This window comes from Lygodium microphyllum, chromosome 3 (assembly GCF_053477565.2).
Source record: "Lygodium microphyllum isolate KBCC chromosome 3, Lygodium_microphyllum_v1.1.10, whole genome shotgun sequence".
NCBI lineage: Eukaryota > Viridiplantae > Streptophyta > Polypodiopsida > Schizaeales > Lygodiaceae > Lygodium > Lygodium microphyllum.
In genome coordinates this window covers 62,590,634-62,615,757 of record NC_141137.1, presented here as the reverse complement: position 1 = coordinate 62,615,757, position 25,124 = coordinate 62,590,634, and the positions used below count along the sequence as shown (strand labels likewise).

Here is a 25,124-nt window from a genome sequence, read left to right as displayed (position 1 = left end):
CCCCCCCAACCTGGCTAGAGGTATTTATGCCTCTAGACACTCTTTGGTATCTTGAGCTGACCCCACCCTGATGTGATAGGGTTTTAAGCGCCATCCATTTACCCTAGTCTTGTGCACATTTCCCTCAATGTCTTCAAGTTTGTAGGAGCCATTGTTGAATTTTTTTGTGACCCAAAACGGTCCCTCCCACCGGTAGAGAAACTTGTCATCCTTTCTTTTATCAAAGCGATTGTCATATCGAAGCACTAAAGATCCCTCCTTGATGTTTTTATCTGTTAGCTTCTAGTTGAACTTTTCTCTACGCTTCTCAACTTCCTGGGAGTAGTGGTTGATGGCTTCTTCACGATCCAATTGTAGCCTCTCTAGGTCCAGTAATCTTTGATGTAACTTTTCCTTTTGAGAGCCTACTGTGCCACCTAATACCCGAAGGCTAGCTAATTTCACCTCAATAGGAAAAAGAGCCTCTTGTCCATAAACTGGATGAAAATGTGTGAACCCTAACATGGTTTTGAAGGAGGTTCTGTAAGCCCATAGAGCTCCACTAAGGTGCTTGTCCCAATCTCGGGGCCTTGAATGTACCTGTTTGCTGATGATCTTACAAATCATTCATCTTCTCCCACGCTAGGGTTTACAAAGAATGCTTCTTCCCAACAAGGCTGGAGGATTATAGGAAGTGACCCCAACATTTTCTTTATCTCCTTAAAATGTCCTTCACTTTGTTCACTCCATACAAGTGTTTCTTGGTGTGTCAGTTGCAGGGGATATATGGCCTGAGAGAGTAAGTGTATAAATCTACCCAAATATCTTAGCTTTTGTAAGAATGAGACTAATTGTTTGATGGAGGTTGGGGAAGGTAGAGCTAGCAATGTTTCTACCTTTTTTGGATCTACCTCAATTCCTTCAATCGACACTACATGCCCTAGTAGTGTAACCTTGCTTTCCCCAATGTGACATTTATCCTTATTTAGTTGTCCACCCAACCTAGCTAAGCAAGTAAATCCTTCATCAACCTTTCATAGATGTATGTTCTTTGATCTGTAAATACAAAAGTCATCTATAAAAACCCTTATGGACTTACCAAAGTAAGGTTGAAAGACCATATTCATGAATCATTGAAAGTTTGCTAGGGCATTTGTTAAACCAAAGGGCATGACCCGAAAGGCAAAATAGCCCCATGGTGTGATGAAAGTGGTCTTCTTTTGATCCTCCTCTACAATGTGAATCTGGAAGTAGCCAGAGTAGCCATCACACACTGTATACCGCTCATGTCCCGCTACTTCATTCAAGATTTCATCCTGAAATGGGAGAGGGAAGTGGTCCCTCTTTATTGCAGCATTTAGTGGCTTGTAATCTATGCATACGCGCCACTTACCATTTTTCTTTGGCCTCACTAGTACTGGGGAGACCCATTCTGAATCTCCCACTGGGTATATGAATCCTGCATTCAAGAGTCTCTTCACCTCCGTCAACAGTGCATCCTGTTGCACAACTCCTAGTCTTCTCAATCTTTGTACTACATGTTTGCTTCCTTCTTTGAGTTGGATGTGATGCTTCACTGCAATGATACCTGTAATGTGAGTATAATCAGAAATAAACAATGATGCATGCTTCTTAAGAACATTCACATAACCCTCCCTTTCTTCATCCTTTATATCCTTGGATATCATCTTCTCTAGGCTAGCATCCCACACATCTTCTCCTTGGATTCTTGGGTTGTCTTCTAATGAGGTAGGTTCCTTTAAGGTGACACCCATAACTTCGAGAGTGCTATCACTCTCTCCACTTGAACTCTCTTTCTCTTCTACCGATGAGGAACATCCGCTTGAGCTCCACTCATCAGCACACGTTTCTAGTTGAAGGTTCTCTTGCATCTACTCTTCAAGTTATAAACCACATTTTGATCGTGGCCACCCACCTTACGTGGCCTCAACTCCAGATCCCCTGTTGCCCAATCTTGCCTAGATTTGATGCCCATAAGCCAAGGTCTCTCTTGGATAAGGGGATATCCTTCTCCCTTTACTGGCATCACATAAACATACACTATTGCAGTGATTCCAAAAATAGAAACTCTCAAAGCTTTCACTGCACCCACACATGTGACCGCATCATTGTTGGCCATCTTTGCCCTAAAGGTTGAGGATTCCATTACTTCTAAGCCTAATTGATGCATAATCTTTTCTATCATGACACAAACATCTGCTCCACTATCGATGTATGTTTTTCGAATCCGTTGACCTTTGATTTGAGCCTCCACTAAAGGCACTATATCTTTGAGGCCATATGCCTTGATTGCACTAACCATTTTACATTGCCTTGCCCTTGTCCTTACCATTTTTTACCATTGTCTTCGTAGCTTTGGAGAGGCATGAAGTAGTTGTGGCCAATTAATTTTTGGCCCTTGAGAGCTCACATATGCTATCAGATCATAAGGTTGTGTCCGAGAACCCAAAGGGAAGTCGGAGATATCAATTTTAGACCTAGTTCGAGTCTTTCTCTTCTTCCCTTCATCTCTAGGTGCCCGTGATGTACTTGCCTCATTGATTGCTTCCTTGCTTGCCTCAGTTTGCCGATTGATAGGCATGGTCTCTACTACATCTATCTTCATCTTACCTCTCACTATTTCTTCTTGGAGCCTTCTATCCCTGACCACCTCCTCTATTTTTATGACATTAACATTTGGTTGAACAGCAAGGGTTTCAGCTTGAACATAAGGTAGTTGTAAAATTACAGGTCGTGACTACTCTTGCTCTTGAGTCCTAGCACGAGGAGGGCTTACTTGTTGTCGAGGACCTCTGGTAGGGTGATCATATCTTCTAGGGTGAGGACAATTATACATGCCATGTCCATTTTCTCCATAGTTGTAACACAACATCTCCCTTGCTTATCGCTACATTTGTGGTCGATTCCCACCATTCCCCTCGATAGGTCTTCTTGCACCTTGCACAAGATTCACTCTCAAACCCTCTAGTTGATTAGTAAGATTTTTTATTTTTTGGATCATGTCTTCTTGACCCCTAACAAGGCTTGGTGCATTAGATACATTTGGGGGAACTTGAGAGGCCTCCATAGTTGTGATGTTGTTTCCCAAAACTGCTTGGCTAGCTTGGGCTTGGTAGAGAATCTGTCAATTCTTTTCCCTAATGATTCTCAAAGCATCTTCAAAAGAGTTTGGAAATTTCACATTTACCTTCTCCCTAAGCAAGGGGTACAAACCTGAAATAAATCGATCCTTTTGAAGGCAGTTTGGAGCTCTCTTACCAGGATTCAGTGAGTCTGACCACTGCCCCCAAAGCTTCAAAAACCCTTCCTCATAAGTTGCATAACCATAAGGATCACTTTGATGGAGGGCCAAAAGCCATTGCCATAACTCTTCAGCCGAGTTAGCTTGTTGAAATCTCTGCAAGAAAGCTGCCTTCAGTCTCTCCCATTCAGCTCTTTGGGCCGGATTTAGAGTTTGGAACCACATTCTAGCTTCTTCCTTGAGCACCAAAGAAAAAGCCCTCAACTTTAATGCTTCATCATCTCTCCTAGAGACAAGGAAGGCCATCTCAAGGTTGTCCAAAAAATCCACTACATTTTTCCCATTGCGCCCAAAGAAGCTTAGAAATGCCATGTTGCCTTAATAGAGTACAAATATGAACACATCTAGACTTAAGTTGTATTTTATGAGGGGAATGATGAATGGGTTCACAAATGCATTGATTTCAACAAGACGTCTAGGCCCCAGTATGCTTCTAATAATGCCTTGGAATCTAAGCTTTGTACTGGCTATAATATGCACAGTTTGCATAACAAGAGGTTGGATTGGTCTATACAACTCGCGGTGATTCATGAGAAACTATTATAATAAAATAAAGACATGTACATTGAAGGATGCATTGTAGTCTAGCATTGGGAATATTATAGGTTCTAGTGATACAAGAATCTCCCTTAATCTTTCACCCCCAAAGTACATGACAAGACGCTGCTGGAAGAAAATCTTCCTACTAATGCATACATTAACTCGGATGTTTTGTATAGAGTGGAAGGTGTAGAAATTTGGGCCATTATTATTATTCATAAGTGGAGACTACTTAAGGGAGTAGAGGAAATGCACTTTCTTGAATTATAAAGGATTTTTCCTAGAGTGTTTCTTTATGGAACCCACCGACTTTGCTATACAGAGAATTTGCTCACCAGTGATTGTTCTTGCCTTAGTGTGTCCATCCTTGGCGACATATATTTCATAAGGTGTGATGGCCACCTTTTCAACCACACCCAACCTTCGAGCTAGCAATAGTTGAAGATAGTCTCCATACTTTGCACCTCTACAAAACTCCACACCGTTCATGCATAGTTGTCCTTCTTTGATATGGATTAGGCTAGAGAGAGAGAGAGATTTTATGATTTGAAGACGAGGACCTCCCGAAAGGGCCTTCACTTTGTTTGCAAAACACTCACCACAATTATGAGAACCTAGCAATTGATGGCAACATGATTTTTTTCGTTGTAAGAGAATGGAATTTCTAAGGTGAACACCTTTTACCCGCATACGTGTCGTCATCCGATAGGCATACTTCCTTTCTTGGGCTTCCTTGGGAGACCATTGTGGGAGTCGTGGACTTCGACCAGCTTCAAAAAGAGTTGGTGAAGGCATTGGAGAAGAGCCACTTGGAGTACTTATTGTAAAGGATGCACCACTATGTGTTATATCATCCCGCATAAGGAGGTAGAGAATTGTGGATGAGAATGTCCTCAGCGGGGGCACCAATTTATGATGAATGAAATTCAGTATGGCAGCCTCTATACTATGCCAAACTCCCTCTTCTGCCACAAAGTGAATGAGGTAAGGGCACCACCTAGTCATGGAAGAGCGGACTAGGACGCTATGCAAGAGGGAGAGGAGCTTGTAAGGGAGAAGAGAGGAAAACTAAGAGAGGGAGAGAGACAGAGAGACAGAGACAAAGAGAGAGAGAGAGAGAGAGAGAGAGAGAGAGAGAGAGAGAGAGAGAACTACAAAAAATAGATGAATCAATAAAACTTAAGAGGGCATAAGAGATGGAAAACCCTCAAGACATAACCAATATACACAATATGGACACCAATAGCATGGTCTTATTACACTGTACAGTATGCATAAGCTATAGTAAGGGAATGAACCGCATAAGCTCATGAGAGAGAATGGGGAAGGCTCAATAGGGCTGAAGAAGGCCTCTTGGCTCTCTCTTTTTTCAAATTACAAATGAGAAGGCCTCTTTAGATAGGCCTTGAGGGTGTTTAGGGAGGAGGTTAAGATAGAATAGGACTTAACACCACCAAAGCTGCATTAAGGCGGTTCCACCAATGTGGAAGCTCCATCTAGATGTTTTGTTGACCAATTTTCTACTTAATCAAGTTCCATCATAGGTGAGTTGTCTCCATTCTCCCCCCCATAGCTTAAGTCCAAGAGCTCTCCTATAAAAATATATAGAGAATCTTCATAAAATAAGATCATATCTAGCAATAATAGAGAGAGAGTAGTGAGAATTTATATGTTGCTACTACAATTAAGGATAATTTGAGGGTGATTTAGGAGACGAATTCTAATGGTTTATTAGCTTGAGAGAGAGGAGAAGAGAGGGGAAAGGGTTGGGAGTCTAATAAATGATGTTTTATGGAAGTGTTAAGTGTGAGGAAGAAAGTGTGGGTGTGTATAAAATTGGGAGGTGGTCTTCACCGCAATTGAAAAAAGTTGGCGTCCACCATTTTGGCCATATCTCCCGACTCGTAGCTCCAAAAATTTTTTAAAAAATATCCGCCAAAACTTCAGCTCACGCACTACAATTTTCATGTTGAAAAGTTTTTTGGATCGGAGTGAAAGTATTTTTAATAAATCTTGCAAAATCATGTACCCGATTTTTCTTCCACTAATGCTTCCAAGAAGGGTCCCATTTGTTTGAATTATCATAAGGCTCCAAAGCCATGACATTATGAGCCTCACATGCTCTTTGGATAGCTCCAAATCCATTTCATGTCTTTTCTTTTTACATTACACATTTTCCCTTCACCTTCCTCCATTGATCTTTGCTCTTCACCCCCCCTTGGTAAACCAGTCCATGAAATATTTCCATCTAGTGATTTCTTGGATTTTTCAAGAGGTTGTTCCCACCCTCTTCTTTATTTCAAATCTCCAAATGTACAAAAAATCAACAAAGTGTTAGATAAATATTTTTTTGTGCTTTTCTCAGATCACCAACACTTCCCATACCACGGCCTCTTGAAAAGGATCTACCACGTCTCCTTCTTGAACTTGAGCAAAATGCTTGGACTTGTTCACCATTTCTTTCAGACGAATCACCTTGCATATTGATCTCTTCGATAATCATAAGAGAGACTTACTCTTCAAAATCTTGAAATGGCTTCCATTCGTATACATAAGTAACAAATGTTTTCCATGCCTTCTCATTATTAAGGACACTCAAAGTGGATGAAACCAAATCATTATCATCAGGCATTGCATCAATCGCTACTAGAGAATCTACAATGCTCATCACCTTCAAAACATACTCATTAACATACATTTTTCCTTTCTTCAAGGTATTCAACTCTTGCTTGAGTTGAATCTTTCGTGCCTCTGTATTCATTGAAAACATGTTCTCAAAAATTATCCAAGCTGCATGTGAAGGTTTTGTATTCTTGATATGCCCCAGCATAGTATTATCAATGACTGCAAATAGCCAATACATCAGCTTTTTGTCTTTTGCATTCCATTCTTTTCATGCCTTTAATTCATCTATAGTCGGAGGGATACTCAGTTCTAGCTCCTTTTCTTCACCTGAAACAAACTCATAAAGGCCCGGAGGCTAAGAAAAAAGGAACTTGTTTTTGAAGTGGATTACAAGAGAGAGAGAGAGAGAGAGAGAGAGAGAGAGAGAGAGAGAGAGAGAGAGAGAGAGAGAGAGAGAGAGAGAATGTGTGTGTGGGGGGGGGTCCCACTAGCATCGCAAAATTGTAAATATACTTTGGTAGAAATAGCAAAGATTCCAGGTTCTTTCAATACATATTGATTCAAGTCATTGTGATTTGTTTTTGTCATGTTTACCACTTGGGTATTCTCTATCTTCTCTTCCATCTCCTATCTCTACTTTCTTCTACTTCTGATCCCCGGTGGTTTCGACCTTTCGACAAAAATCCCTCTGACAACGTATACAGAAGTGACAAATGATTTTCATGCCTTCTCATTATTAATGCCACTCACAGTGGATGAAACCAAATCATCATCAGGCATTGCATCAATTGCTGCTAGAGCATCTACAACGCTCCTCACCTTCAAAACATACTCATTGACATACACTTTTTCTTTCTTCAAGGTACTCAACTCTTGCTTGAGTTGAATCTTTTGTGCCTTTGTATTCACTGAAAACATGTTCTAAAAATTTGTCCAAGCTACATGTGAAGTTTCTGCATTCTTGATATGTCCCAACATACAATGACTACAGACAACCAATACATCACCTTTTTGTCTTTTGCATTCCATTCTTTGGCTTTGGCTCATTTTCTTCACTTGAAACAAACTCATAAAGGCCCTTTCCAATGAGGAAGTTCGTCACACGAAACTTCCATGAATTGTAGTTGTTCTTGTTGAGCTTCTCAATAATGGGATTTCCACTGTTCTCTGCCATTATCACAAAAAATGATACAACACAGCAAGCTAGTCTTCTCTGCAACCTTTCATAACAAGTGCACATCAATACACCAAGCAACCTTTTTCACTGATTGCTCAATAGTACATGTAATCTACAACCTGTTTGTAAATAAACCTTATGTTTTCTTCCCAACAAACACCAAAAATTACAAATTCAAAATATGTAACCTATGCGCCCACTTTCAGTCAATATAGCAAAATCATAGCATACCTTGAAACTGTTGTACGCAACCTTGTGGCTCTAGTATGGGGCCTGAAATAGCCTCAAATGCCCAAAAAATTTGCTCTGCTCGCACAACAAATCTCATAGCAATGTGAGATTTTTACTCTACCCTGCTTCCGATGCCTCCACAAGCACTATCCAAGAGAAAGAGTGGAAGAATGGGAGAGTTTTTTACCTATTGCTTGCTCACTCGAACCTTGCCTCTTTTCCTTCACTTCAGCATTCAAAATCAACCTCTCTCAATGGCGCCACTCTGATACCATGTCAAGAATTACGTGGTGGGGAAACTTTCTTGAGCTGCTGCACCAAACACAAAATGTATACACAAGAGGAAGCTCACTCAAGAACACAAGAAGAGGGATGGAGGCCAAAATGTTTTCTTGCTGATGTCTTTTCCTTCTTCCACACACTATACAATGTACACAAAGTATAGATAAGATATAACATAAAGGAAAGCGACCTACTAAGTCAAACAGTGAATAATAGACTATACTAATCGACTGGCGCTATATATTTGCCAGATGTAGGTAGGTGTAACAAACTAAATATAATAAGTGATAAGTCAGTGGCCGTGTGAGTATCATAATGACCACCAACGTGCTAAGTGTAGAGGTGCGGACCCATCTAGCCAAGTGATCTATCATCAATGTCCGCACATTTTGAGCTTGCCATCTCAACAAGGGTGATTTTAAGGATATTAGGACAATAGCAAATACATTCTTGGGTTCATAGTTGTCTCTCTCCCTTGTTTGGGCAAAACCACATTTGTGGAGATAAAACACTTATGAGTGGTTTTCTAGTTATGTATGTGAGCTTGAGGAGGAGGAGACTTGTCATAAAGAGCTTTTGGAATGCGTCTTTCACCTTGGAATTAGTTAAAGGACCACTTCCACTCTCCAAAAGTAAGTAACCATTGGATAAAATATTTATCGTGCAAACACTATAATGATGCTTGATGGTGAAGATAGAGGAGACCTTCTTAATGGATGGATGCCTTGTTCTTGATGGTGACCTTGATAGCAATGCACAAATACCAATGTTGCAAGAATTCACCATAGCTTTGCCAAAATTTGAAGAAAATTCATGAAACCACTAATTCCAAAAGAATAGAGTTGAGAAACAAGAGTGCACGATAGACTAATTGGGTATAATCTTTCTCCCGTGCATGGGTGATTAGCACATCTCCCATACATGTATTTATTTAATTTTACTATCTTAGTGCTCAAAATATAAAAGATATCCCAAATAGACCCATACATTCATCTTCTTTCCACGACTCTTCTTTTCCGATTCTTTTCTCCAAGGTGGACTATCTTTCCTAAATACATGACCTAAAAATATTAATCCCAATCTATTCAGGATATACATCAATAAAATAAAAATTGTATGTTTTTATCAATTAGCCCTCAAATAATCCAATATATATAACCATCATGCTAAAGAGTGCATATGAAAAATATAATAATTATGTACTACTTGAATGCCCAATAAATAAATATCCCATGTGCATCATAAGCACTCTTCGAATCATAATATCTTCATTTAATAATTTGCTAGATCAAGCATAAATGGCATTAGTCCCTTTCATTTAACTACTAAACATGAGCAACTAGTATCATATGTAGGCCTACATAGTACGAAAAGCTACAATCATGTGGCAATTAAACAATATTGAAAATCCATAAAAAATATATTTAATTCATCATCTTATTTTTCTAAATTTCTCCTTGTATTAATTTTGATAATGAGCAGTGTCCTGCGGCATAGTCAATCTCAAAGAAAACCAAAGATTGGATGGTTGTAGTAGGACTCAACATAAACATCAACATGAAAACTATATTATTCAAGGATCGGGGCAAATTTGATGAAGAAATGATGAAGCTTCAAAACATAATTAGGGCAGTATCCATTAGAGCTGTTTGGGCTAATAGAAATGTGGTAGGAGTAACATTCAAATATGAAGTGCTTTGTGGTAGCATGGTAAGGGAGGTACTTGCACTCCTTAGGAGGCTAAGAAAAAAGGAACTTGTTTTTGAGGTGTATTACGACACAGAGAGAGAGAGAGAGAGAGAGAGAGAGAGAGAGAGAATGTGTGTTTGTGTGGGGGTCCCACTAGCATCACAAAAGATGCAATTGTAAATATACTTTGGTAGAAATAGCAATGCAATCATTTTCGCAAGAAAGGAAAAGTGTCACATAAAAAGCTCTAATGTCGGACAGATATATATAATATATTATTAAGCGATCGAAGGGCTTCCAAGTTCCAAGTTCCAACTTTCCACCAGGGACCCACTTAATAAGCGATCGCCAAAGGGCGGCTGCTTGACGCTTGTCCAATAATGAATCCGGGATTCCGCGTAGACCCGAAGCACTGTGAGAAGAAGACAGAGAGACGATAGCCATTGGAAGAAGGAAAGCGTGTGGGCCACTCCATGAGGGCATTTTATGTCGACCACGTCAACCGTGCTTTGGCAAGACTCAAGAGCCAGATGAAAGAAGACGCAGGGCGAAGCAAAACATAACCAGTGCACTAGCCACTTGCCTACCACCGCCCTCCGTCTCTACATTCGTGCCCTACTCTAGCCTAGCTGATGAAGTTGAAGGGCATCCCGAGTGCCGTCATCGTCATCGTCACCGTCCTCATCCTCGTATTGTCTCTGTGTTCCAAAGCGTCATCCTGGTCATGGATCGTCCTATCTGGAGTCGGAAACAGTACCACCCAGGCCGTGGACAGCCGGAGACCGCCACCCTGTCCATCGTACTGCCTCAACGCTCTGGGCGGGAACGTCACCGCCGGCACGCCGGTAGGACTGTGGTGGTGCCAAGGCACCATGTTCAACAATGAGAAATGGAGCGTCGGACAGGGGCCCGGCGGCAGCCTCTACGTCACAGACGCTGACACAGGGACGCCCTACTGTCTCGACGTTGCACCCACGGCGCCATTTACTAGTTCTTCCAATGGCAGCATCAACAGCACCAGCTTGAACTCCATTGGCGTGACGACACCTGTGAAGCCGAAGGCGCCGGATAGGAAGCGACATTACTACTATCTGATGGTAGCGGATTGCGTCGCCGGTTCAGCGTCTCAGAGGTGGTGGCTGAAGCCGGGCCGGGACCGGCTGAGGCGGCTTGTGACCGGGGGCAATCGCGGTTCGGCTATGTACGTTCGAGCCTACCACCCAGCGGACGACTCGTCCACCTACTACCTCCTCCTGTCCGGCGACGCCGGCTTGGCCCTGTCCTTCACGCAAGTGGACGGGACCGTCGCTGCCTCCTACTCCGCCCGACCGGCCCCTTCCGCCAGCACCGACTATCCCAACGCCGTCCTCAACGGCAACCTCCGGTTCCTCACAGACTACCAGCCCCTCCCCCTCCCGAGCCTCGAACCTACCCCCCTCCCCCGCCCCCAGCTCCTAGTCGGCTACATGTTCATCCTCTGTCACTGGTCAGTCGAGGCCGACGTCTCCGTCGGGAGCTGCAGCACCCCCTACAACCGCACCTGCCCGCTCCCGCCAGACTGGTGCCCTGGCAGCCAGAACCTCATCTTCCTCAACTCCATGCAGCGCCCGCCCCCCGCGCCCCGCGGCAGGATCGTACAGACAGTGCCGACCCTCGCCGGTGTGCGCTATCTCTTGGTCTTCGAGATGAAGAACCCTTACCACTACACAGCGCAGGTTGTACAGCTGTCCCTCTGCCCCCCACCCCCCGACGGTTCGCCTGGAAGCGCCGGATTTGGCATCGCCAGCAACCAGTCGGGCTCTGTCTTGCACGAGTTCCGTTTCACTGCTGCGGATAACTTCGTCAACGTTAGCTTCTAGTCCAGTGAGGATTCGACGGACTGCGGCCCTCTCATCGACAACATCCAGATGTACGCCTTGCCTGCTGATGCAAATCAAAGCGGGCGCCCCCGCGTGAGTCATTTCATGCAGCTCGTCACCTTGGTGGCCGTCGGCTGGACTCTGGTTGTTGTGCTGATTGTGTTGCTTCTCACGGACAAATGGGCAAAGAAGAGGAAGGCCGGCGCTGCCCGGAAAGAGATCGAGCAGCCTATGGAACCGCCCATTCTGGTGCTGAGCTATGAGCAACTGAGTGAATACACACAGGATTTCAAGGTCCTTATAGGGGAGGGGGGTTTCGGCAAGGTGTATTATGGTGAGATGCCCGATGGCTGTCGCGCGTTCACCACCGGTATATTGTGAAGTTCTTGGGCTATTGCGACGACAAAGGTAAGGGGAGTTGCGATTCATCGGGGTTGATACACAGGCTCCCACAAATTCGTTCTCAACTTTTAATTCTACCAAATCCGCTAAACCTATTGTTACTTTTTACAAGGCTCCTAGAGTGGAGGGTGCCATACCATCCTAGGCCTCGGATGCTCTTAGCCCTGCTACCTCCCACTCAACAAAAACAATAGCAAAGTGAGTAGAGAACAATCCTTCAAGCATATCTCAACCCCAGCCCCAATTATAACTCATCCTTTGAGTAATGATGCTCTAGTCCACTATATAGAGGCGTCCATTGAAGAAGAGGAATATCCTAGTCTGTACATAACCTATGATGAGGAAGGTAATGTAGTCCTCATGGACTACTGGCCAACATCAATCATAATGTTAGGATGAGGAAGAGGAAAAGCCCCAAGACAAATGCCCATTACAATTCTCACATTATGAGTTATGACAAAGCTTTTGCAACGGAGGGATTGCATACCTAGCTAGGCATTGCTAACGATAAAGGGTTATTGCACAGGGTGGCCCTCACCCTTGTCCCTAATTGTACCTACCTGGGCATGTGTGCCTTTGGTGTGTAATCTCACATGGCAAACACACTAGAGTTAAACGAGGGAAAAGAACAACATGGTAAGATGTCAAAACTTCTCACCCTTGTCCCCAATTGTACCTAGCTAGGCATGTGTGCCTTGTAGGTTGTACCTAGCTAGGCATGTGTGCCTGGTAGGTCGAGGCTCTAGGTCTATATTTTGTGCGCAACACATGATGTGGAACATTGGGACTGCACTAACAAGTATATTTGGTAGGTCCAGGCGCCAGCTCTAGAACCACAATATCACGTATAGAGAAAGATTAGAGGTTGATAGGGTTAATTGCAAGTCTCTTCTACCTACAGCTTGATTTAAGCAGGATACGATTATCTCTTCTGCAGGGGAGAGGATGCTGGTGTTCGAGTACTTGACGAACAAGAGCCTGTACAACCATTTACACAATGTCAAGTGTAACAGCACTAATGGAGGCCGGGAGGAGGAGGAGGAGTGTGTGAGCCTGAGCTGGGGGGTGCGGATGCGGATAGCGTATCAGGTGGCTTATGCGCTGGAGTATCACAAGGAACTTTAGACACTGAACTAGATGGTAAATAGACTTGTATCTAGTAAATGCTGAAATTTTTCTAGTTGGTAACTAGGGTTTTTAAAATTGGAACTAGGTTTTTCATTTTACTAGATAAATGTGAAGTTATACCTAGTAAAATAAGTCTCTATCTGGTAAAGTGAGATGAATTTGTATATAGTGCCTAATATAGCCATGTTTACTCGAAATTTTTATGAAGCTATGAATAGTATAATGTTTATGCACATTAAACCAATTTTGTTTTGTATATAATATCCAACGTAGTCATGCTAAGTAATACACACCACAATCGATAGGCTTAACCATCAACCATGTAGACAATCTCAAATAAGACAATGTGGATACACACTTATAATGTATATGTTTGTATGTATCCAAAATATTTCATTGTCACATTAAAACAAAGAAGAGTCTCATTCAATTCAACTCAATGACATGGCTCTAAATCTTGAAATTACCCTAAAATTCCCTTCCAAGTATGGAATATACCTAGCATCAATACATCACAAACAGTTATCAAAAGTTATTTGAGCCCCTTACAAACTAGAAGCACACCCATCCATTAGCAAAATAGAAACTCTTGAAATTGTAATAGCTTTTTCCTTAAATGAATGGCATCAAACCTCATGAGCATGTGGAAACCTGAAAAGGGGAGTTCTTAGTAGATGATCATGTCACATAGTCTATTAACTAGGGCAGCTATATTAAGTGCACTAACACCAACATTTCCTACTGACATGTGACTTATACAATCCCTCTTTCATGCACGTAGCATGTTTAGGGGGGTGCGTGAGGAGTAAGAGATGATGGAACATAGACCCAAACATAAAGCAATAGAAGAAATATAATAGGATGGAGATGGATTATGCTAATGTTGTCATTGCTAGCAGGAACATGGAAGAGCTAGAGAATAAGGTGTGGGATGACTAGAAATCTTTCAGTGAGAAGAAGAGAGTCACCATGGAATTCAGAAAGCAAGTGATGTGTGCATGAGTAGTATTATTGTTGCCGTGCATTCGGTAAAGCTATGCTAAGTATTCTCTATGTGACATGTACATGTATTTTAAGGGAAGGTCCCCCTTGAGGATGAGTTTGCTAGATGGTTTTGGTTCACCTTTGGGTCAAACTAGTGCCGACATTGTTGTGCTTGTCAATAGGTTTCTTTTTGGTCTTGCTTTCATCTAAAGAAAAAATAAATTGGGTTTTGGGTTCAGTTTTTTGGTTGAAAGGGAACCTTGTTTACTTGGTCTCACGCAATGCCGATTTTATTCCTGAGGAGGTATTGCACATTTAATGCCCAATATGGGCTAGTTTTCATGGACTTCCTCCCTTGCTAGATGGAGAAGTTAATGTGCTAGTAGAAGCTTTAGGTAGAGGGCTCTATGTTCTTACAAACAACATCAGCTAGTGGAGCAAGCGGCCTTTCATAATTTGGGATAAGAAGAAGAAGATCCTTGAGATGCTCTAGCTTTATGATTCTAATGGGATTGAGTCGCTGATCAATGTAGAATTCTCTCTCTTCTTGGTTACATGCTTCATATGCAAAGAACGTGGGTGCTTTGCAAAGGAATGTCCAAAAAGGCATGGAGCTAAGAAGTACCCAAGGAGAAAATATTGAAGATAAGGAAGAACCTCCTGCAACATAGTCACAAAAGAAGAAAAAAGTAAAAACCTCATAGATTGAGAAGGCTAAATCTATGAAAGCAAACAACCCTCAAAAGGAGGAACCCAATTAACAGTCAATCCTAGAGATGCCAAAGTTAAAGCAAAATGGAAATAAAGAAATTCAACCACCAAAGTCTTTGGCATTTAATGGAGGTGAGAAGGAAAGCCTTTCCCTTTAACAGCTTACTTGCAAATGTTTCGTTGACAAGAATATTTTTCTATTCAGGATTATGGAGGCTCAAACAAAGATACAATGTTGATTAGTTGGCTCTCTATGATCTCTTGGAATGTGAGGTGCCTAGGAAGTCCATCTAAGAAGGATCAATTTAGTTGGAGAAAGAGATGGAAGCCAGTCTCTATTTAGGTTCAGAACCTCCTCTCTAGAAAGGGAAGGATTCAAACCATAATTGAAGGATTCTTGGAAACAAACCAACAATCCAATGGCTAACCCAATCTAGAACTAGATGAGATCCATAGCTATCATCATTGACATTGCCAAGATGTATGACAAAGATCAAGATAGACTTCAAAGAGGGTTGTATGTTAGTAAAATGTAGGGAGTATATTATTATGGCTCTTACTAAGTGTTTTGATGATGGGATGTTTTATCAAATTCTCAAAGAAGTGGAGCATTCAATTGAGGATTTGCAAAAACATAAAGTTGAAGTTGCAAAAATTTAGTTGAAGGGCAATGGTATCTTATGGGTGAGGCTCCAAGTAATTAATTTTATAAATTGATGGAGCAAAAGAAGCAGCAAAAGCTCATCAGTACCATAGATGATGGAAGAGGAATCATGGTATTTTTGTAGAGATATTTCAATCTCTTTAGGATGTATTTGTAAATGGTCTATGCTTAACTCCATCTGAGGTAAAGAGGTTGATGGGAAAGGGTGTCCTATCGCCCCACTACTCTTTGCCATAATCACCAACCTGTTGCTTAGGAATTTGGATTTGAAAGTGCAACATGGATTAACCAACACACTTCCTATACCAAAAAGAAAACACTTGGTCTCCCAATTATTTGGCAGCAATAACTCCAACATTGTGCAAGTAGAGAAGCAATTAGTAGATGTATTGATGAAAATGTATGAAATTTTTTCAGAACTCTCTAGGGTGGTGACTAGTGTGAGAAAAAACAAGTTTATTTGCCTAGGATTGAAAGAGTTAGCAAAGTGGCTAAGGGAGCCTATCTTCAAAGTAGTGGAATTGGAGCAAGGGTTTAGGTATTTTAAGAATTGGAGCAAGAGTTCCTACACTTGCATGAAAAGCACATGTGTTTTTTTTTTTGGCATGTTCAAAGAGAATAGAGTCCTTACATGCATGGGCAATTCATTAAAGCATGGCTTGTGAAAGTGAAGATGAAGAAACTTAACTTAGATGTCTTCTACTAGGCAAATGTTCTCTTGTTTGAGCCAAAGAATAAGTATTCAAAGTATCAAAGTACTGAAAATACTTGTGTATGCATGGCAAGTGGTCCTAGAAGTTGCAAAATGGGTCGAGACCTAGGATAAGATGGCAGATATGCCTTTGGACTTTCATCACAAATTAACAATTCCATTCCTTTTTCCAAAAACCATGAAGTGTCCTCAGCATGGGATGAGTGAGTTTTTCAAAGAATGCTTTGAAGAATTATTCACCCAAGGTTTGAGACTAAATAGTGGTATCTACACCGTCATTCTCACTACTTTCTCATGCGCAGAAATTGGAGGCTGCTATATATGTAGCCATAATTGCAACCATCAAGAAGGACTAAAGGAGAGGAGGAATAGAGGCTTTTGGTTGCATCAGTCACTCCACTAGATGACTAATGATGAGCAAAAAAATCCTCCAATGGATGTCTTGCAAACTCCTCTCTCTCTCTCTCTCTCTCTCTCTCTCTCTCTCTCTCTCTCTCTCTCTCTCTCTCTCTCTCTCTCTCTCTCTCTCTCTCTCTCTCTCTCTCTCTCTCTCTCTCTCTCTCTCTCTCTCTCTCTCTATGTACCTCAACACATAGTATTTAGTTATGGATACATTCTAGTTGTCATATCTATATATTAATAGTTTGCTTGTTCAATCAAAGACAAGCTATTCCTAATTGACCATCCACACACATTCACATTTTCATCCAATCATATCTAGAAAAAACTAGTTACCATATATTGGTCATGAATTGGTATTCATATTTCCAAAAACCTAGATAATCGGTGAGTGTTCACAAGCATATTCTAATATATGCTAGTGCAACAATATCAGGGACTATGTTAATTTAATTGTGTTTCTTTATAAAATGCCAAGGTGAGAGAGGAAGGGAGGCCCGAACCTAAATTAATTTTTAACAAAAGTCGATATGGTACTTCAATTCAACATTTTTCTTTAATGTAAATTGAGGTGAAACATATAAAATGCTTGTGCCTTGATATGCTAGAGGCAATGCTTGTGTGTTATATGGTGAATTTAGACAAATAGATGGTTGAGTAGAATTGAAAATAGAGAGAAGATACCATATCAACTCCTGCAACTTATGGTTGATCACATAAGGATTCTGAGCTAGCTATTTATTGCTTTTCATTCTATTATTGTTACTTGAGATTACAAGAATAGTTTCCAAAATGATTGTCTACCTTAGAGATGCAAAAGATTAACTTTACTTTTTTATATATTTTTGGAATTTGGACTTTTTCACTTGAATAAAACTTGGTCCTTTGGATTTGGGTTTGAGGGATGCCCTATCAAGCAACCACCCTACCATAGCATGTGCGACAAAGTCCAATTACAACCCTTATAGAAAGAGTACGATTTTTTTTCAAGCCATATGGGGAATATCAGCTGCCCAAAGAGGATAAAAATTATGTACCACGCTTTGTTAGATTTATACCAATCATTTAAGGAATATAGGCCAAATACCTTCCCATGCGCTATTATGTCTGGTTCTAAGAGGAAAAACTAAAGGAAAGCTCATAAATAGACTTGCATATGTGTAAATGTCTTGTCATCCACCTCGTATTTAGGTGGCTCCTCACCCACATTGTATGTAAGGGGCATAAGCCCTTATTGTGTATTTACTTGAGTTTGGTGTGAGAGATAGGGAGGGGAAGGAGGAGGTGGAGCGGAGGCAAAAATAAAAGACATGGTCTCTTCATCTTGGTTTTGCACATTTCACAACCAAGTTTGCTTATTCTGAAGTTTCAAGGAGCGGCCACTCTCCAGCAGATGTGTCAAGGATTTCTTCAAGCCTTTTCTCATTAATAGCTGCTTAAACCATGTCTACCAAACCAATAGCCTGCTTGCCTATGAGAATTCAAAGGATCACAATCTATCTCTATCAACAATAATATAGTGAGGAAAGTTATTTGGGATCCATTAAGGACATGAAAAAACAAAACCTATCTAATATAAACATATAAACTTAATAGTCTATTGGAAGTTATAAAAAATAATAAGTAAAATTTAGGTTTAAATCAATATTCTTAGGATTCACATTGCAAGGTAAGAGTTCAACCAATGTAAACTTATTGGATTATTATTAATATAAGGTTTATTATTTTAAAAAACTACGGATTACTATGTTTGAAGTCTAAAGAATAGGACCCGAGTAGTATTTACATCTAACAAAATATTATACTAGACTAAGCTAAAATGAATTCAATGCAAATTTTTAGAAACATGTATATTTCTACTAAAAAGAAAAAACTCCAAAATATAATCCATTATTGGCCTTATTAAATATCAGGCACCTAAAATTATTGTCATGGGGTGCATGTACACATCCTATTCAATTTCTGTTTTGGATTAAAAGGGCTAAAACTTTGTTTGTCTTGAAGAAATTTGATGTAAGGGATTACCATCACATATGATGTCCTTGTGAAGTAGAACCAAAATTCATGTGTCCAACTAAGCTCATTGTTTCCCAAGGAAAGATTGGATAATGTTGTGTGGGGACTCTTTGATTGACTACTAGAAGACCTCTTAGGGTTTTAGAGGAGGCATTGTGCCCAATCTTGTGTCAAGTACTCTCTCTTGCTTTTTTCATGATTCATGCTTTCTCAGGTACTCTCCTAAATTTTGTATATTCAAGTTTTAAACTATGGCAAAAGATTTCAATAGCCTCAACGATCATCCTTAGCATAATGCCCTCCCAATTTTGTAGATGTAACATGCATTTGGAAAATATTTAAATTTAATGTTCAAAGCCACTTCAAGCCCATGAGGGTGAAACACCTCCATACATTTTGATGGCTCTTGATGCCTCTCCCAAAGAATTCAAGTTTTTCTTTATGGTCTAAGAGTACCATAGGAGGAGGCCATAGTAGGCACATAGAAAATATGCCCTAGTACTTCTGTAAGAGCATGCACTACACCATGCAACTAGACACGCATATCAAGGAAAGAAATCCAACCCACACACTTATGTTGGACAACCAACTTAGATGAGAAGGCAGGACACTATGATAGAGCAACTGCTACATAATCTAACTCCATGGTTGTCTTCTCACTTACTAACTTCTTCTTTCTATTTTGGTCATTCTCACCAACAACCACCCCAAATTCTCGTTTTCCAATAAGCTCTCTTGGATGCACAAGAAGAGTGGCCATGTGTTAGGATGTCCTTAATGTTGCAATAATGGATTTAGTGGCCTTAATCGTTATCCCTTTCCATGGCTACCACACACCCTTGAGCGAATTCGGTTAACTTATCTATGGGTTTGGTTTTGAACCATGGTTAGCATCATGCCATTTTTCCTTTCATCAGGTAGGGCAATGCTACTGCTGCTGCCACCATTTTTGTCCTGCCGCGCGGATTCCGATCAGAACTGTCTCACTGCAATCGACGACCTCTTCCACCTACGGTATGTTGAGCATGCCTCCTGCAATTGACGACCTCTTCCACCTACGGTGAGCATGCCTATTACTACACCATTTTTGTCCTGCCGCGCAGATTCCGATCAGAACTGTCTCAGTGCAGTCGACGACCTCTTCCACCTACGGTGAGCATGCCTCCTCCATCTTTCCTTGCAATCAGTTTTGCAACAGTGAGAAGAAAGCCTTGTTTGTTTCTTTTCTGAATTGCTATGGCACAACGAGCTGCTCCTTTGCGGTCACAGCTATTTCCAGACAGACTCCTCATGCGCCCTGAATCCTTTGACAAGGTAGCATCGATTGCCATTATTGATATTCTAATTAGGCATATGTACACATTTGAAGCCATGTACACAGAGAATCTAGACAATTAAGGAATTCTTGGCACATAAGAATGTATGTATTCAGCGAGAGAATGAAGCTAAATGAACGAGAAGCACTTGAAATGTATTGGTGTTTGTGCAGACAAACTTCCATATTTCAATGGTGATGTTATATTTATCAATCCTGACTTGTCGTATACTGAGGTTGTCAAATCCCAAACTTGTGTATTCTGATAACTCAACTAGAAGACCCAAAGAAGTGGCACAAGCTTGTGTTTTCTTTCCTAAAATGATTTTACTAAGTTTTTTATATCAATGACGCGTTCTTGATTTTCAGCTTCAATTGAAAAAGGCTATTGGGCTCACAACTGGAAATGCAAATGGGCTTGCAACCTTGCAAAGGGTGATGTTACAATGACTCCAAAAGCATTGGCATGTGTTGCTTATTCACCTGATGCAGGCTGACTTGTTACTTCTTGAGAGGTATATATCATCTACAAAATGACAGCGATTTCGGTCCCCCACCAATAGTTAGTTGAAAAGTCCTTATGTAGAGAATTATAGGGCTAGAGGTTTCCTAGCACTAAGCTGGGTGGTTTTTTGTTGTTTTAGTCTGGGCATCAACGAGTTGCTTTGTATTTGGGATGTAACCGATGGGTCTTGCCTAGCTGAGCTGAAATTGCACTAATATGGCATTTCATGTGTGCAGTTCTCTCCTACCATATGATGTTCAACAAGAATACAGTGCCTTCTACATCATGGACTTGCATTGAAAAAATGGGTTCATCTTAAGGTATCCTCTGATGCAAGCAAAGATTTCTTTGTGGTTTCCTATCTGCTGCAGACATCAACAATAGTTTCAGTTGCTCGTTGCAGGTTTGGCAAGACCATGGTTTAGCCATTTCAAGTTTGGACGTTGCTTGTGCATGCAATGATGGTATTTTGTGGATTTTCATGCTTGAGTCTCTTGCACTTACTGCAACTTTTCCTTGACCAACACCATTTGAATTCCATGACTTGACAGATACAAACACATGCTCCTACCTTGCCGCACATAATGTAAATGGGATCTCATATCTTGATGCTGTTGCTTGACGATTTGCAACATCGCACAAGCTTAGTAAGTTTTATTTTGAGATAACATTAGTGAGTCCGTACACTGAGAATAAGCTTAAAGCTGCTAGGCATAAAGTGCTTCATTTTTGATAATACATTGGTAAGGTTTCTCTTCAATCACTATTCTTACACAAGATGTTTTGGTTTTTCTAGCTGTTGTATATGTCGATCATAGTTTCTTTGTTTGGGATACTCTCAACTTTTCAAGGCCAGGTACTTTGTTTTAGTATTGTTCAATCCTATGCTTCTTAGAAGTTGTTAAGTTCTCTGTTGAGAGGGAGATTAATGGTATCTGTAGCCTCTTTAACAATGTCTCTTTTGTGACCTTGGGAGGGTTTGTATTGCTATTAAAGGACTTGTAAGTAATAACTTAAAAATGCTTGGGATTGCATAGGATATATTTGAATGCATGAAAGGTTGGAAGTTATTTTCATGGAAGGTTACCACAAGTCTTATATTGAAACATGATTGGCTAGTATGTTAAGTCATTTGTCTTGTATGGTTTTAGGACAAAGCACCTGCATCAACTAAAACACTATCCCCGCTTGAAGTTGAGTCCATGCCTGGTGGCTCATTAAAATGAAGACCTCAATAGGGGGTAAAAGTACATTTTGTGGCAACTCTACTAGTAGGAAGCACCATTGACCGAGGCTAAATGTTTGAGATATGTGCAAGGTAAACCATTTGCATGCCAAGGAAGAGAAGGATGTAGAGGAAAATGTTGGGTCAACATGGAGGAAATGGAGGCTACTTCATATTGCTTCTACCATTACCAAGGTATATTGAGCTTGTATTGTCATAGGCACATGTTCTTGAGAGCAGTCTTTTTCATTTTGATTACATTTCATTCTATGGTGTCTCTTGCCTTAAGTCTATATGGAGCCTTATGTATCTGACCAAGTATCATTCACATACTAAAAGTGGGGCCTGTATACCATCACAAAATGGGAGCGATGATGTCTAGCAATGGCACTATGCATTAGTAGATCCTTGAAATGGAAGGGACGATACAAGCTCTTTGACTTTATTGATTTGTTGAATTATATTCTCATGAAACTCGATTATATTTGCTTTCGTTTTGAAAAAGCTTATGGCTGGCAAATTTGCACCATTACAATATGAATAATGCTTCAAGAGTGTTTGCTCATATTGAACTGGATTCATAGGGTTTTTTTCTAGAAGAGGATGAAGAACATCATGAAGCGCTTGAAGATTCTCATTCCAAGTCTTGGCGTGAATCAATATGCCATCAAGCCAAATGAGTAAGAGATTTTTGTATTAAATGACGAAAAATTGATTGTGATTCTAGATTGTTAATTGTATAATAGTTGCTAATCTATTTGCCATTTGAGAGGAATCTTGAGAGTACAAGTGATGTGCTTTTACCAACCACTTGTTTATAGGTTTCTCAACAATTCTCCAAGTGTGGCTTCTTTTGCTTTAGAAATTGCAATATTCTAAACAACCCTAATGTGACTTGAATTTTGTGGATTATTTTTTGACTTGATCAGAATTATTTCAATAAAAACATTTTGGGCAACCTTGTCTATCCTTGACTGGTAGTACTTGCCTATCTGTGAGTTGGATTTTTTTTCCCATATATGAGTAAAAATTATCATTTTTATTCTACTAATTAACTTGTATTATAGTTTTGTTCAAATGGTTAATTCTATACAAGAATATTTTGTTGTATAAATGGTTCCGATTAGTTTTCTTATATAGGAAAATTTTACTATATCTATGATTCCAACTAGTTTTCTCATCTAGGAATAATTTACTACATCATCAACTAGAATTTTAAAAATTTTCTATATAGAAATGTTTTACTATATCACTAACTTGTAAAGTGTTCCACTTTTACTAGTTGAGACTTTTTCTAGATACTTTGAGAAGTATCTAGAAAATTTCTCTTTTTTTACTATATGGGATAGTGTTCAAAGTTCCTTATATCTGCACCACGGGGCGTGCCCACCGGTGCTGCACAGGGACGTGAAGTCGGCAAACGTGCTGCTGACGGGGAGGCTGCAGGCGCGGGTGGCGGACATGGGCATCTCCAAGGTGGGCCGGGTGGTGGAGGACGCGACACAGTGGACGTCCACCATGACGGTGGTGAAGGGCTCGATGGGATACCTGGACCCGCACTACCTCCAAACCAACGTGACCTCCGAGAAGAGCGACGTGTACAGCTTCGGCGTCCTCCTCCTGGAGCTCGTCACCGGCCGCAAGGCCATCACCTCCGACTCGGAGCTTCTCACCTCCTGGGCGAGGGACGTGTATTATCGTAAGTATAACCATGTTATAACTAATGGCCATCATCTGCTGCATCCCCATCATGAGCAGCTTCTGCACGAGACCGCCATCTCCATTGACCATCATATTCGGCCAGCTCTTGCAACTTATATCCATGACGCTGCAGCTGCCTGTGCCGTCCTTGACCCCCGCCTCCGCGGCTTCGTCCCCCCCTCCTTTGTCCATGCCGCCATGGAGCTCGCCCACTCCTGCCTCCATGACCAGCCCCGCTTGCGCCCCTCCATGGTGGAGATCGCTCGAATATGCCTGCGCGACACTCAGCTTCAGTTCTTAGCAGCAGCTGCTGCTGTTGAAGATGATGGACCTTGCCATGGAGATATTGATCATGTCAGGAAGGCTGATGATGCAGTCAAAGATGATGACGATGACGTTTTCCTCCTTCAATCCAGCACGTTCGACTGGCATAATTGCTCGCAGTCGACGGATGTTTCTGGCAGATAATCTGTTCCGGGCCCCATCGTTATAAGCCTATCTCATCCATAGACAAGCCCTCAGGCCATCTCTTTTCGCACCTTAGTTTTGTCCCAAACCTCCTCTGAACCATATCATGGTGATGTTTCTATGTATGAAGAGCTGATCAACTAGAGAATGTGAATGGGGGTGGATTTTTCAGTAAGGCCTTGCATGTCCCTTTCTATACTAGTTCTCCTATTACGTAAGTGATAGGTGAAAAGTGGGAATCTAGGCAACGAGCTTGCAAATGTTTATGAAAGGAAAAAGCACATGGTTCAGGCTAACAAAACACTATATTTTAGTGTATCTGCATATGCTACAACTAGCTGGCTGGGCCAGCTAGGCCTGCTAAATGAGTCTTGCGTGGTTTGTGAGCTTGAAAAGCTCACAAGGCTCTATCTCAATCGCTTTGCATTTATTGTGAGCATAGGGGAGTCACACATTTGTCTCCCTTTGCTAACAAAAAGAAGACAGAGCATGCTTTGGGCACAACAAACAATGCACCCTTTGTCCAAATTGTAAAATTTCACCAATCTCAAGAGCTTATCATTGAGACAATTCACATGCAAGCATGTAATTAGTCATGAATACTATTATTGAGCACATGATTGTGTCTATATTTCTCATACTTGTGTCTATATGCATTAATGAATTCACATGTGCATTTTTCAATGCATATACATGCATGAGTGTGCTCTTCGGTACTGGCCTAACTACCTTAGCAATGTGCCCATTGTTGTGATATACTCACACATATGCATGTGTAGAGAGAGAGAGATGCTCTTCACATGTACAATGTTCACATATGTGCTCTCTCCCCTCAGACCTACTTATGAAAACAATTGAATCTTCGGAGAGAGAGAGCGAAATATGTATTGAATTGATCTATGTGTGTGTGTGTGTGTGTGTGTGTGTGTGTGTGGGTGTGTGTGTGTGTGTGTGTGTGTGCATTATTGCACTACATGTGCACCTCTTCTTGCACATTTAATGCATCTCTCCTCTCTAATTTGTTTTGGGTAGCAAAAAGGCTCATCATTATGGAATATGTGGTCGTGTGTGTATGTGTGTGTGTGTGTGTGTGTGTGTGTGTGTGTGTGTGTGTGTGTGTGTGTGTGTGTGTGATATATATTTTGGTAGGCTTAACACCCTACAACTGTCATGTAGGATTGGATTTAGAT

At 41.0% G+C, this 25,124-nt stretch overlaps 1 protein-coding gene across 1 annotated transcript; it reads left to right on the top strand.

Moving 5' to 3' along the window:
- The first annotated feature begins 23,140 nt into the window (after nt 1–23,140).
- LOC148038417 (putative serine/threonine-protein kinase PBL25) lies at nt 23,141–24,504 on the top strand. Its single transcript, XM_087671672.1, has one exon. It carries the CDS (start codon nt 23,227–23,229, stop codon nt 23,932–23,934), a length of 708 nt encoding a protein of 235 aa, XP_087527798.1. The 5' UTR covers nt 23,141–23,226; the 3' UTR covers nt 23,935–24,504.
- The last annotated feature ends 620 nt before the right edge of the window (nt 24,505–25,124 follow it).

Bases quoted from the DNA above. Each gene is read 5' to 3' on its own strand.
- LOC148038417 (XM_087671672.1), top strand. From the start codon at position 23,227: ATGGGCATCTCCAAGGTGGGCCGGGTGGTGGAGGACGCGACACAGTGG.